This window comes from Nerophis lumbriciformis, linkage group LG21 (assembly GCF_033978685.3).
Source record: "Nerophis lumbriciformis linkage group LG21, RoL_Nlum_v2.1, whole genome shotgun sequence".
Taxonomy (NCBI): domain Eukaryota; kingdom Metazoa; phylum Chordata; class Actinopteri; order Syngnathiformes; family Syngnathidae; genus Nerophis; species Nerophis lumbriciformis.
Window position 1 is genome coordinate 542,667 of NC_084568.2, and position 14,719 is coordinate 557,385.

Below are 14,719 nucleotides of genomic sequence, written 5' to 3' on the forward strand. Positions count from 1 at the left end.
TTTTGTGTTTATCCTTGAATAAACAGGTCAGTTTCTTGTTACCAACCATTGTGTATTATTCAAACTCCCCTAATTCAGCTGGCTAGTTGTTATCAAGAGTACTAAAACCCTTTTCAACATGATTCTGACAACTAAGTAGGCTAAATAACTTTAATACATGCTCGGATAGGCCAGTTTCGGTCAGTATCGGTATCGGATCGGAAGTGCAAAAACAATATCGGTATCGGATCGGAAGTGCAAAAACCTGGATCGGGACATCCCTAGTCACAATGTAAACAAATTCCATGTGTGGATCTACACCTGACATCCACTGTAATGATACCAAGTACAAGAGCGTATCTAGTCAATACTACTATCATTACACAAAATCGTCTTTTTAAAGAATTCATATTATGTTTATAGACTTAGGAAATACGTCCCTGGACACATGAGGACTTAAATTATGACCATTGTAAGATAGGCTCCAGCGACCCCCAAACGGGACGAGCGGTAGAAAATGGATGGAAGACCTCACCATTGTAAGATCCTGTAACTATTTGGTATCTGATCGATACCCAAATTTGTGGTATCATCCAAAACTAATGTAAAGTATCAAAGAAGAGAAGAATAAGTGATTATTACATTTTAACAGAAGTGTAGATAGAACATGTTGGAACAGAAAGTAAGCAGATATTAACAGTAAATGAACAATTAATAATCAATTTTCTACTACTTGTCCTTCGTAATGTGTACAAAATAATAGGTGTATAAATGACACAATATGTTACTGCATAGACTAATTAGGAGTCTTTGTTTGTTTACTTACTACTAAAAGACAAGTTGTCTAGTATGTTCACTATTTTATTTAAGGACTACCGGTAAATTGCAATAACAAACATATATTTAATGTTTGTTAAAATAAAGCCATTTTTTTGTGGTCCCCCTTATTTAGAAAAGTATCTAAATACACTTTGGTACCGGTATCAAAATATTGGTATCGGGACAAGCCGAGTCAGAAGTGAACATTAATATTATTATTTTGAATTGAGACACACATTGGGGCTAAATGTGTGGACGTGTATGTTGCAGGAGAAGGCGAGGAGCAGTCAGCAGGCAGCATCCCTGGTGTTCCACAGGCTTCTTTCACCGACCACAATGTCCAGTACCAGTTCCGCACAGAAAATAGCGGCGGACAGGTAAGCATCTAAAAACCTAGACGGTTCAATTTAACCAAAAATATGTTGAAAGAGGGCTATAGGTATTTAAAAAATAAAATAAAATAAATTGTTTGATGCTATCATCATTTGACATCATGTGGCCCCTTTTTAGGTGACGTATCGCGTAGTTCAGTTGGCGGACGACAGCGTTGACGCGTCAGCCGACGGCACCGGGGGCGTTAGCGTCGTCTCTACCGCCGCCTTTGCAGGAGCGACACAAACTGCGACACAGGTGGGCGACGCAAACAAGTCAGTCAGTACTAAGCATCAATTACACACAAAATTAGGGACAGCCGCGTAGTCCTGTAAGAGCCAATGTGACAAAATAAAGTTAATTTGCACATTTTTGCGGGTTGCGTAAAAAACAAGACGCTGTAAAAGCCTGCGTTGTGCTGCTGCGTCAAGGAGCTCAAGTATGCAACACTACATTGATTAGTTATGAGTAGGGATAGGTGTCGTCTACATTAGAACCGATACTAGTACCAAACCGGTCTTTTAAAAAGTTGCCCAAACGGGGCCCAAACCGGTAAAAATGAAAAACATGCACATTTTTGTGTAAAAAAAAAAAAGGCGTATTATAATGCTGAATGTTTACGTCTAACACGCTAGTAATTTAAATATTTTACTTACCGTATTTTTCGAACTATAAGTCGCAGTTTTTTTTATAGTTTGGCCGGGGGTGCGACTTATACTCAGGAGCGACTTATGTGTGAAATGATTAACACATTAGCGTAAAATATCAAATAATATTATTGATCTCATTGACGTAAGAGACTAGACGTATAAGATTTCATGGGATTTAGCGATTAGGAGTGACAGATTGTATAGCATGTTCTATATGTTATAGTTATTTGAATGACTCTTACCATAATATGTTACGTTAACATACCAGTTGCTTATTTATGCCTCATATAATCCAATCCAATCCACTTTATTTATATAGCACATTCAAACAACAAAATGTTTCCAAAGTGCTGCACAACAATATTAAAAAATAATATTCAAATATTCTTAGCTCCACCAATGACAAAAAAATAAATACATACTGTATATTCGTCATATAACGTACACTTATTCAGCCTGTTGTTCACTATTCTTTATTTATTTTAAATTGCCTTTCAAATGTCTATTCTTGCTGTTGGCTTTTATCAAATACATTTCCCCTAAAAATGCGACTTATACTCCAGTGCGACTTACCGTATTTTCCGCACCATAAGGCGCCCTGGGTTATAAGCCGCGCCTTCAATGAACGGCATATTTCAAAACTTTGTCCACCTATAAGACGCCCCGTGTTGTAAGCCGCATCTAACTGCGCTAAAGGAATGTCAAAAAAACAGTCAGATAGGTCAGTCAAACTTTAATAATATATTAAAAACCAGCGTGATGTGGGCGCGCATGGAGTCGTATATCAACATGGACGGAGCTGCGTGAAAAAAGCCACCCGGCCTCTTCGCGTAAACTTACCTTAACCACTCGCTCATCTTTTCTTCATCCATCCCTTCGAGTTAGCTTTTATGATGACGCCGGCTGGAAAGGTCTCTTTTGGCAAGGTCTTCCTTTTGAATATCACCATGGGTGGAAGTTTCTGGCCATTAGCATGGCAAGCTAGAACCACAGTGAAGGATGACTTCTCATTCCCTGTGGTGCGAATATTCACCGTACGTGCTCCCGTTGTATCCACAGTGCGGTTCACAGGAATATCAGTTGCTGTGAAATAGTAATCCGTGTGCGGATGGAGAGATTGCGTCTTTTCATGAACCGGATCCCTGACGCTTAGTAGGAGCCATTTTGTGGTCTTTACAGATGTAAACACACAAAGGAAATGAAACGTACGGTGATATCCGCGCGCTTTTTCTTCTTCTACGCGGGCGGGTGGTTGCTTACAGTAGAAGAAGAAGCGCTTCCTGTTCTATGGGGGCGGGTGCTTACCTTGGCGGTTGCTTGCGTAGAAGAAGAAGCGCTTCCTGTTCTACCGGGAAAAAAGATGGCGGCTGTTTACCGTAGTTACGAGACCGAAACTTTATGAAAATGAATCTTAATATTTATCCATATATAAAGCGCACCGGGTTATAAGGCGCACTGTCAGCTTTTGAGCAAATTTGTGGTTTTTAGGTGCGCCTTATAGTGCGGAAAATACGGTATTATAATGCTGAATGTTTACGTCGAGCACGCTAGTAATTTAAATATTTTACTTACCGTATTTTTCGGACTATAAGTCGCAGTTTTTTTTATAGTTTGGCCGGGGGTGCGACTTATACTCCGGAGCGACTTATGTGTGAAATGATTAACACATTAGCGTAAAATATCAAATAATATTATTGATCTCATTCACGTAAGAGACTAGACGTATAAGATTTCATGGGATTTAGCGATTAGGAGTGACAGATTGTATAGCATGTTCTATATGTTATAGTTATTTGAATGACTCTTACCATAATATGTTACGTTAACATACCAGTTGCTTATTTATGCCTCATATAATCCAATCCAATCCACTTTATTTATATAGCACATTCAAACAACAAAATGTTTCCAAAGTGCTGCACAACAATATTAAAAAATAATATTCAAATATTATCCTTAGCTCCACCAATGACAAAAAATAAATACATACTGTATATTCGTCATATAACGTACACTTATTCAGCCTGTTGTTCACTATTCTTTATTTATTTTAAATTGCCTTTCAAATGTCTATTCTTGCTGTTGGCTTTTATCAAATACATTTCCCCAAAAAATGCGACTTATACTCCAGTGCCACTTATGTTTTTTCCCTTCTTTATTATGCATTTTCGGCCGGTGCGACTTATACTCCGGAGCAACTTATAGTCCGAAAAACACAATATATAAACTAAACAATTAATCGGAGGTGTCAAACTAATTTTCATCACGGGCCACATCACAGTTACAGCTTACCCTCCAAGGGCCGCTTGTAACTGTGAAACGTATAACAATATGAACTAGGGATGTAATGGTACACAAAAATTGCGGTTCGGTACGTACCTCGGTTTAGAGGTCAAGGTTCGGTTCATTTTCGGTACAGTAAGAAAACAACAAAATATAAATTTTTGGGTTATTTATTTACCAAATTTGCAAAATCTTCCACCAAAAATATTGTTCTTAGTGTAATATTTGATGTGAAGTAATGGGAACCTTGGATAGGTCAATAATTCATAATAACATTGATTTTGATTCAATATTATGTTTTGAGCCATGACAGTTTGAAAGAAGAAAAAAACAGCTTTGTTTTATTCGTCAACATTGCAACTTTTTCTAAATGACATTTAACCTTTAAGCTTTTTTATTTCACTTTTGTTATGTTTTCATTTATTTTAATAGTATTTTTAGAATGTGCCGTGGGCCTTTAAAACATTAGCTGTGGGCCGCAAATGGCCTCCGGGGCACACTTTTGACACCCCTGCTATAGATAATAAAAAATTAAATGTGATAAATCTATGGATAAAAAGCAGAGCCTGGCGACGCATGCGCGTTTATCATAACTCTCTCTCTCTCTCTCTGTCTCTGCCCCTCCTTCACCAATGCTGCTGCGCGCACAATTTGTTTTGTTCTCAACCCCTTCTTAACCCTGAACGTACATTGAAAATACACGCAACCCTAACTCAAAATGCCGGACATTTGAGGCATTTAAGAAACTCCGCCCTGACAGCTCCGCAAAAGAGGACATGTCCGGTGAAAAGAGGACGTATGGTCAGTCTATCCTAGTCCGTTAGCTGCTAGCATGTCGTGTGTTGTGCCTCGGTGTGCATTGTTTACACAACGTGCGTTACGCTACTTAATATGTCTGTGTGGAAACTCGTTCGGCACACCTCCGAACCGAACCGGAACACCCGTACCGAAACGGTTCAATACAAATACACGTACCGTTACACTACCGTATTTTCCGCACCATAAGGCGCCCTGGGTTAAAAGCCGCGCCTTCAATGAACGGCATATTTCAAAACTTTGTCCACCTATAAGCCGCCCGGTGTTGTAAGCCGCATCTAACTGCGCTAAAGGAATGTCAAAAAAACAGTCAGATAGGTCAGTCAAACTTTAATAATATATTAAAAACCAGCGTTCTAACAACTCTGTTCACTCCCAAAATGTACGCAAATGTGCAATCACAAACATAGTAAAATTCAAAATAGTGCAGAGCAATAGCAACATAATGTTGCTCGAACGTTAATGTCACAACACACAAAATAAACATAACGCTCACTTTCTGAAGTTATTCTTCATTCATAAATCCCTCGAATTATTCTCCTTCGTTGTCCGAATTGAAAAGTTGGGCGAATGTCGTCCGGCGCTGCCTCCCTGTCTTAGTGAAGGTGTGTTCGCCTTCGGTCATCCACTGTTCCCACGCAGTTAGCAGTCTAGCTTCGAATGCCCTGTTGACACCAATATCTAGCGGCTGGAGGTCTTTTGTCAATCCACCCGGAATGACGGCGAGTATTGAATTAAGCGTGTAAGCGTGTCTCTTAATGTGATGTTATGAGCTAGCAAATATAACAACTACACTACCCAGCATGCAACGATAGTGACGAGCATGCGCGGTAGCCCTGAGAAGCGTTGTTGTATGCTGGCAGTTAGAATGTGGTTATGAGCACGCTGTGAGTAAACGTTGAGAACTCAGTTAACACGCCTCGTCTGCATTATTTATAATTAGACAGACAACACACTTAATAGGAGCCATTTTGGGGTCTTTACATAAACACACAAATGGAAATGAAACGTCACATATCCCAGCATGCACCGCGCGCTTCTTCTACGGGGCGGGTGGTTGCTTACAGTAGAAGAAGCGCTTCCTGTTCTATGGGGGCGGGTGCTTACCTTGGCGGTTGCTTGCGTAGAAGAAGAAGCGCTTCCTGTTCTACCGGGAAAAAAGATGGCGGCTGTTTACCGAAGTTGCGAGATCGAAACTTTATGAAAATGAATCGTAATATTAATCCATATATAAAGCGCACCGGGTTAAAAGCCGCACTGTCAGCTTTTGAGTAAATTTGTGGTTTTTAGGTGCGGCTAATAGTGCGGAAAATACGGTACTTTGATTATTTATGAGTAGGGATAGGTGTCGTCTACATTAGAACCGATACTAGTACCAAACCGGTCTTTTAAAAGTTTCTTAAACGGGGCCCAAACCGGTAAAAATTGATATATTTTTTTAAATTTTTGTGTAAAAAAGGCGTATTATAATGCTGAATGTTTACGTCGAGCACGCTAGTAATTGAAATATTTTACTTATATAAACTAAACAATTCATCTGGGGTGTCAAACTCATTTTCATCACGGTCACAGTTACAGCTTACCCTCCAAGGGCCGCTTGTAACTGTGAAACGTATAACAATATGAACGTATAATTACCTCGTTATTTTGTACAATTGACCCTTTTTTAACTTCTCATTATTGTTTAACAACAAACCACCCTCATAATCTCAAGTCAAAGTGACAAGGAGATATTAAGTTCTACTTTTTTAAAACATTAAAAAAAAAAAGGGTTACAACACCCCCCCATAAAACAAAAACAATAGCTTGTTGCATCAAATAATACAATTACCGTATTTTTGGGATTATAAATCACGCCGGAGTGTAAATCGCACCGCCGAAAATGCATAATAAAGAAGAGAAAAAACATATATAAGTCGCACTGGAGTATAAGTCGCATTTTTTGGGGAAATGTATTTGATAAAAGCCAACAGCAAGAATAGACATTTGAAAGGCAATTTAAAATAAATAAAGAATAGTGAACAACAGGCTGAATAAGTGTATGTTATATGAGGCATAAATAAGCAACTGGTATGTTAACGTAACATATTATGGTAAGAGTCATTCAAATAACTATAACATATAGAACATGCTATACAATCTGTCACTCCTAATCGCTAAATCCCAGGAAATCTTTTTCACTATTCTTTATTTATTTTAAATTGCCTTTCAAATGTCTATTCTTGGTGTTGGCATTTATCAAATAAATTTCCCCCAAAAATGCGACTTATACTCCAGTGCGACTTATGTTTTTTTCCTTCTTTATTATGCATTTTCGGCCGGTGCGATTTATACTCCGGAGCGACTTATAATCTGAAAAATCCGGTACATTGTTTAATGCATCCAGTGGGGCATCACAACAAAATTAGGCATAATAATGTGTTAATTCCACGACTGTATATATCGGTATCGGTTGATATCGGAATCGGTAATTAAGAGTTGGACCATATTGGGATATCGGCAAAAAAGCCATTATCGGACATCTCTAAAAAAAATATATTTTTACAATAACACCATCTGTTGCTGAGTGTGCGTTCATTCCATATTTTTGTCCGGTCTGGTTATTATCGTTTAACTTGTCACCAACGCCATTATGGGCCAAAATATTAGAGACAACCCTCAATATGATGCAAAGCAATTCTATACACCATTGCGTCCACTTGTGTATAGTGCAACTGGCTAATATCGTGTTTTTATTCGTCACCATCATCCAGGCTGTAATTCAGAACCCTTTCAGCAACGGCGGAAGTCCTGTGGGTGAGACGGTCGGAGGGGAGACGCGTTTCGCCTATTTCCCCGCCGCCGCTGTCAGCGACGGTACATCCACGGCGGTGTCCGTGCAGGCCAGCGCGGACCCAAGCATCACACAGGGGGGAGGTACGTCTACACACTTTTATGTTGTCACATGTCTAGCAAGTTGTGACTCCACAATAAGAAGAGTTCAATCCTATCCAGAGGCCTGGGCTGATACTCGGTAAGTCAATTAACCGACAAGAAATTAATAATAAGTCGGTAATTTTTCTAGCGTCGATAAATCGCCATGTGCATACTTCGAGAGCATTCACGCTTTTCGTTGCTTTCAGCAGCTACGCGAGTTTGTACCATATCTATCAATCAATGTTTACTTATATAGCCTAGGGATGTCCCGAGCCAGGTTTTTGCACTTCCGATCCGATACCGATATTGTTTTTGCATTTCCGATCCGATACCGATACTGACCGATACCGATACTGGCCTATCCGAGCATGTATTAAAGTTTAAAGTTATTTAGCCTACTTAGTTGTCAGAATCATGTTGAAAAGGGTTTTAGTACTCTTGATAACAACTAGCCAGCTGAATTAGGGGAGTTTGAATAATACACAATGGTTGGTAACAAGAAACTGACCTGTTTATTCAAGGATAAACACAAAATAGACAAAATTATACATGACAAACAGAAATGGCATCATTGAACTAGGGCTGGGCGATATGGCCTTTTTTTAATATTGCAATATTTTAAGGCCATATTGCGATACACGATATATATCTCGATATTTTGCCTTAGCCTTGAATGAACACTTGATGCATATAATCACAGCAGTATGATGATTCTATGTGTTTTGATTGATTGATTGAGACTTTTATTAGTAGGTTGCACAGTGAAGTACATATTCCGTACAATTGACCACTAAATGGTAACACCCCAATAAGTTTTTCAACTTGTTTAAGTCGGGGTCCACTTAAATTGATTCATGATACAGATATATACTATCAGATCAGAATCAGAATCAGCTTTATTGTCATTACGCAAGGTAACGAGATTGAGGCCATTCCATACAGTGCGATGTGTGCATGCTAGAAAAACAATGTGCAAATATATAAAAATATAAAAAATGTAGAAGTGCAATGAATATGGTGTGAAATGAATATATACATGAAAAAAACAAAAACAAAAACAGGGTGGTTGGTGGAATGGGTTATTGCACCGAAGAGAAGGCAGTTATGAGGGACAATGGGGCAGTCCGTTCAGGATGGTTATGGCCCTGGGGAAGAAGCTGTTCTTTAGCCTGTTTGTTTTGGTTTTAATGCACCTGTAGCGCTTCCCAGAGGGCAGCAGGTGGAACAGGTCAGAGCCAGGGTGGGTGCTGTCCTTGATGATGGCACTGGCTCTGTTGAGGCAGCGGGAGGTGTAGATGTCCGTCAGAGAGGGGAGAGGGCGGCCGATGATCTTCTGAGCCGTCTTGACCACTCTTTGCAGCCTCTCCCTGTCTGCTGCAGTGCAGCTGCCGTACCATACCGTAATACAGTAGGTCAGCAGGCTCTCGATGGACGAGCGGTAGAAGGTCAGCAGACCAACACAAACCAACATGGCGCATAGAACAGCAAGCTATAGCGACATTAGCTCGGATTCAGACTCGGATTTCAGCGGCTTAAGCGATTCAACAGATTACGCATGTATTGAAACGGATGGTTGTAGTGTGGAGGCAGGTAGCGAAAACCAAATTGAAGAAGAAACTGAAGCTATTGAGCCATATCGGTTTGAAGCGTATGCAAGCGAAACCCACGAAAATGACACGACAGCCAGCGACACGGGAGAAAGCGAGGACGAATTCGGCGATCGCCTTCTAACCAACGATTGGTATGTGTTTGTTTGGCATTAAAGGAAACTAACAACTATGAACTAGGTTTACAGCATATGAAATACATTTGGCAACAACATGCACTTTGAGAGTGCAGACAGCCCATTTCAGGCGTGCTCAGAACATATATTTTTCCACGATTTCAGCACTCAGGTTAACCATACCTAAATAGACACAAAATACTGCATTACACAAGACTACCCGAATGTACTCAAATGATTGAAAAAAATAAATGTTTTTAAGCTAAATTATTGGTAAACACAGTTTATGTATAATAATTTACGTAAACCGCGAGTAATGAATAACGTTTTCATCAATTAATATATTCTGTAGACATACCCTCATCCGCTCTCTTTTCCTGAAAGCTGATCTGTCCAGTTTTGGAGTTGATGCCAGCATCTGCTTTGAGTGTCGCAGGATATCCACACATTCTTGCCATCTCTGTCGTAGCATAGCTTTCGTCGGTAAAGTGTGCGGAACAAACAACTGACCATTTCGTCGGCTTTCCCCACAGCCTCGTATTTTGAACACATTTCGGCCAATTTCTTGCCACTTTGGCATCTTTGGGCCACTGGTGCAACTTGAATCCGTCCCTGTTCGTGTTGTTACACCCTCCAACAACACATTGCTCCGAGAGCGAATAATAGAAAGGCGTTTAATTCGCCAAAATTCACCCAGCAACGTCTTTTTCATGGACGCCCCTGCTTATTTCAGCAAGACAATGCCAAGCCACATGTTACATCAACGTGGCTTCGTAGTAAAAGAGTGCGGGTACTAGACTGGCCTGCCTGTAGACCAGACCTGTCTCCCATTGAAAATGTGTGGCACATTATGAAGCCTGAAATACCACAACGGAGACCCCCGGACTGTTGAACAACTTAAGCTGTACATCAAGCAAGAATGGGAAAGAATTCCACCTGAAAAAGCTTCAAAAATGCGTCTCCTCAGTTCCCAAATGTTTACAGAGTGTTGTTAAAAGGAAAGGCCATGTAACACAGTGGTAAAAATGCTTTTTTTGCAATGTGTTGCTGCCATTAAATTCTAAGTTAATGATTATTTGCCAAAAAAAAAGAAGTTTCTCAGTGTGAACATGAAATATCTTGTCTTTGCAGTCTATTCAATTGAATATAAGTTGAAAAGGATTTGCAAATCATTGTATTCTGTTTTTATTTACCATTTACACAACATGACAACTTCACTGCTTTTGGCTTTTGTAAATGCATGTTGTCATGTTCAAGCCTGGTCTGTCTCCTTTCTCCCTCCTGTTAAGCAACTGTGCTTCCTGTACTTTCCATGTGCTGTTTACATGCTGAGGCCTATTTGCTGTTTACATGGTGAGGCATTCAAACGCGCCCTGTTAGGCAAATATGCTTTCAGACACTCGCAGTGCTTTTTTTTAATTGAGTACGGCTACGAAAAAAGCCACCTTGTTGCCAAAGACCGTTGCAACCAAAACATTGGGTCATCATTTAATATTTATCATTTTTAAATCAGTATATTTTTGTTATTTGTGTTCAGGTCAGTTTTACGTAATGATGACTCCACCTGAGGTTCTGCAGTCGGCGGCCCAACGTTCATTGGCCCCACGCGGACACGCTTTCCCAGCGTAAGTACACAAAGCCCTTTTTGCACTTACACAAAAGTCCTCCCTAAGATCACCACATTCTTCCTCCACACACGGCCACTCTTTGAGACCGACCTTTTTACAAACTTCCCATGTATTCCCCTTTTTGAAAAAGTTCTCTAAACATGATTGGCACTAGAGATGAAGAAAAAAACCCTGGAGATCAATAGCCGTCCTTTTTAAATGATCAAACATCTGAAAACCACACTGTGTCCTACTTACCTGCCATCCCCAGAGACCTTGATGAAAGCGAGATGTTGCAGCATGGCAGCACAAACTGGTGAGGAGACCTTTCAACATTCGACCCCATGTTGCCAAACTAGCCCTCATCACTACTTCATGTACAGATGCAACAAAACAATCATGCATTGTGTGGTGTGTGTGTATAGGGTATACTTTCTTATATGTTAACCCCTTCTCTTTTATTTAGTAAAACGTCTGGTTGTAGGAATGCAAAAAGGCAATTGAATATTTTTGTATATTTAACTCAATTTACTAGAAAGACTGAAAAAAACCTGTTTTTGTTTTTTTGATTTTGCAATACTCTAAAGGCTAAAAAACTATTTGCTATATTTTTTATGTATGCTTTTTAATTTTATATATATATATTTTTATTTTTTTATTTGTTTTATTTTTTGAGTAACGTTTTTTTTACGTTCATAGTTTTGTAAAAAGGCTAAAAAACAATTTTATAACATTTAGGCTAAAAAACTATTTGACATATTTTTTATGTATGCTTTTTAATTTTATACAGAAAACAAACAAACAAAAAATATATATGTATATATAATATGATATCTTATATTTTTGAGTAAAAAGCCACACAATTTGTTCATGTTCATCATTTGTAAAAAGTCTATAAAAAAAATGTTTTATAACGTTTAGATTTTTTTTAAATTGTGCAGTACTGTAAAGGCTAAAAAACTATTTGATATATTTTTTATGTATGCTTTTTAATTTTATAAACAAAAAAATATATATTTAATATGATATATTATATTTTTGAGTAAAAATGCCACACAATTTTATGTTCATCATTTTGTAAAAAGGCTATAAAAAAACATAACGTTTAGATTTTTTTAAATTTTGCAATACTGTAAAGGCTAAAACACTATTTGATATATTTTTTATGTATGCTTTAATTTTATAAACAAACACATTTTATATATATATATATATATATATATATATATATATATATATATATATTCTTGAGTTAAAATGCCACACCATTTTTTTATGTTAATTTTGTAAAAAGTCTAAAAAAAAATGTTTTATAACGTTTAGATTTTTTTTAAATTGTGCAATACTGTAAAGGCTAAAAAACTATTTGCTATATTTTTTATGTATGCTTTTTAATTTTATATATATATATATATATATATATATATATATATATATATATATATTTTTTTTTTTTTTTTTTTTTTTTGAGTAACGTTTTTTTTATGTTCATAATTTTGTAAAAAGGCTAAAAAAACAATTTTATAACATTTAGGCTAAAAAACTATTTGACATATTTTTTATGTATGCTTTTTAATTTTATAAACAAAACAAACAAAAAATATATATGTATATATAATATGATATCTTATATTTTTGAGTAAAAAGCCACACAATTTGTTCATGTTCATCATTTGTAAAAAGTCTATAAAAAAATGTTTTATAACGTTTAGATTTTTTTTAAATTGTGCAATACTGTAAAGGCTAAAAAACTATTTGCTATATTTTTTATGTATGCTTTTTAATTTTATAAACAAAAAATATATATATAATATGATATATTATATTTTTGAGTAAAAATGCCACACAATTTTATGTTCATCATTTTGTAAAAAGGCTATAAAAAACATATAATGTTTAGATTTTTTTAAATTTTGCAATACTGTAAAGGCTAAAACACTATTTGCTATATTTTTTTATGTATGCTTTTTAATTTTATAAACAAAAAAAATATATATAATATGATATATTATATTTTTGAGTAAAAATGCCACACAATTTTATGTTCATTTTGTAAAAAGGCTATAAAAACATATAATGTTTAGATTTTTTTAAATTTTGCAATACTGTAAAGGCTAAAACACTATTTGATATATTTTTTATGTATGCTTTAATTTTATAAACAAACACATTTTATATATTTATATATTCTTGAGTAAAAATGCCACACAATTTTTTAATGTTAATTTTGTAAAAAGGCTAAAAAAAACATTTTATAACGCTTAGATTTAGTCTAAAAGCTAAAATCTTTTTTTGTTGTTTTTGTTTTGTAAATGGACAAGAAAATTTAAGTTTTAGTATATCTAAAAAAAATTGTAAAATAGATTAAAAACACATATTTTTCCAATATTTTGTAAGAAGACTAAGCATTGTTTTATCTTTTATCTAATTTAGTAAAAAGGCTAAAGAACATTTATCACTTTATTTTAGATTTAGTACAACAGCTATAACCATTTTTATATTCTGTGTTTGGTAAAAATACAAAACAAATGTTTTATATTTTTAAGTATATATATATATATATATTTTTTTTTCACTCATTATTTTGTAAAAAATACAAACAAATGTTTGATATTACGTATGTATATATTTATTTAAAATTATTTGGTAGACAGGATAGACAATTAAATAACTTTATAAAAAGGCCAAAAAACATTTATATTTAAATTAACCTTTTATGTTTATATATTTAACTTTGTGTAAAAAAAAAAAAAACTTTAAAAAACATTTAAATGCAAAGCTTTTTCTATTTTATTAGTATCAATGATCAACATTGCAGCATTCTTTGCATTTTGCTTTTGTGCTCTTTTTGATCCGTTTTGCTGTTTAATTTTCTTTCTGCAATTTGCTGCGGACCAATAAAAACAACAACACAAATGGCCCAGTTTGGACTTAGGGGGGAAGGCTCCCAAAAGTCTGGCCTTTGAAGGCTTTACACCTCCAAAATTGTGATGATCTAGTCAGAGTAAACAATAATTTAGTTGATGTTCTTTGATGGGTGAAATTGTAGCTAGAATTTACGGGGAAAACTGCTTTTGTTTCCTTCCAGGAAGGTGGAAGGTCCACGGGCACCTCGCGATGAAAGGAGGCGAGCGCAGCACAATGAGGGTATACTTCTACATTTGTTTTGACAGTTGGGAACAAACAATCCACGAACCTTGAAATGTTGAATATTACTTAACTGCCATGTGATCAACAGTGATGCACAAAACCCAAAACCAGTGAAGTTGGCACGTTGTGTAATTCGTAAATAAAAGCAGAATACAATGATTTGCAAATCCTTTTCAACTTTTAAAGCCGGCAGCGTTTCTGGGTGTTGTTGATAAATGGGTTTCGCTTTGCATGGTAGAGTTTTAACTTGCACTTACAGATGTAGTGACAAACTGTAGTTACTGGCAGTGGTTTTCTGAAATGTTCCTGAGCCCATGTGGTGATATCCTTTACGCACTGATGTCACTTTTTGATGCAGTGCCACCTGAGGGATCAAAGGTCCGAAATATTATCGCTTACGTGCA

At 36.5% G+C, this 14,719-nt stretch overlaps 1 protein-coding gene across 4 annotated transcripts in view; it reads left to right on the top strand.

Annotated features, from left to right (window-relative positions):
• Nucleotides 1-14,719, top strand: part of usf2 (upstream transcription factor 2, c-fos interacting) — a 37,383-nt gene that overhangs the window by 11,458 nt on the left and 11,206 nt on the right. Inside the window, exons 3-8 of one of the 4 annotated variants that reach the window (XM_061983282.1) lie at nucleotides 1,069-1,175; nucleotides 1,309-1,428; nucleotides 7,673-7,835; nucleotides 11,096-11,183; nucleotides 11,437-11,481; nucleotides 14,254-14,312. In XM_061983282.1, the coding sequence (XP_061839266.1) occupies nucleotides 1,069-1,175; nucleotides 1,309-1,428; nucleotides 7,673-7,835; nucleotides 11,096-11,183; nucleotides 11,437-11,481; nucleotides 14,254-14,312 (582 nt within the window). The remainder of the gene's footprint in view (nucleotides 1-1,068; nucleotides 1,176-1,308; nucleotides 1,429-7,672; nucleotides 7,836-11,095; nucleotides 11,184-11,436; nucleotides 11,482-14,253; nucleotides 14,313-14,719) is intronic. The other 3 variants (XM_061983283.2, XM_061983284.1, XM_061983285.1) reach the window with 3 other exon arrangements.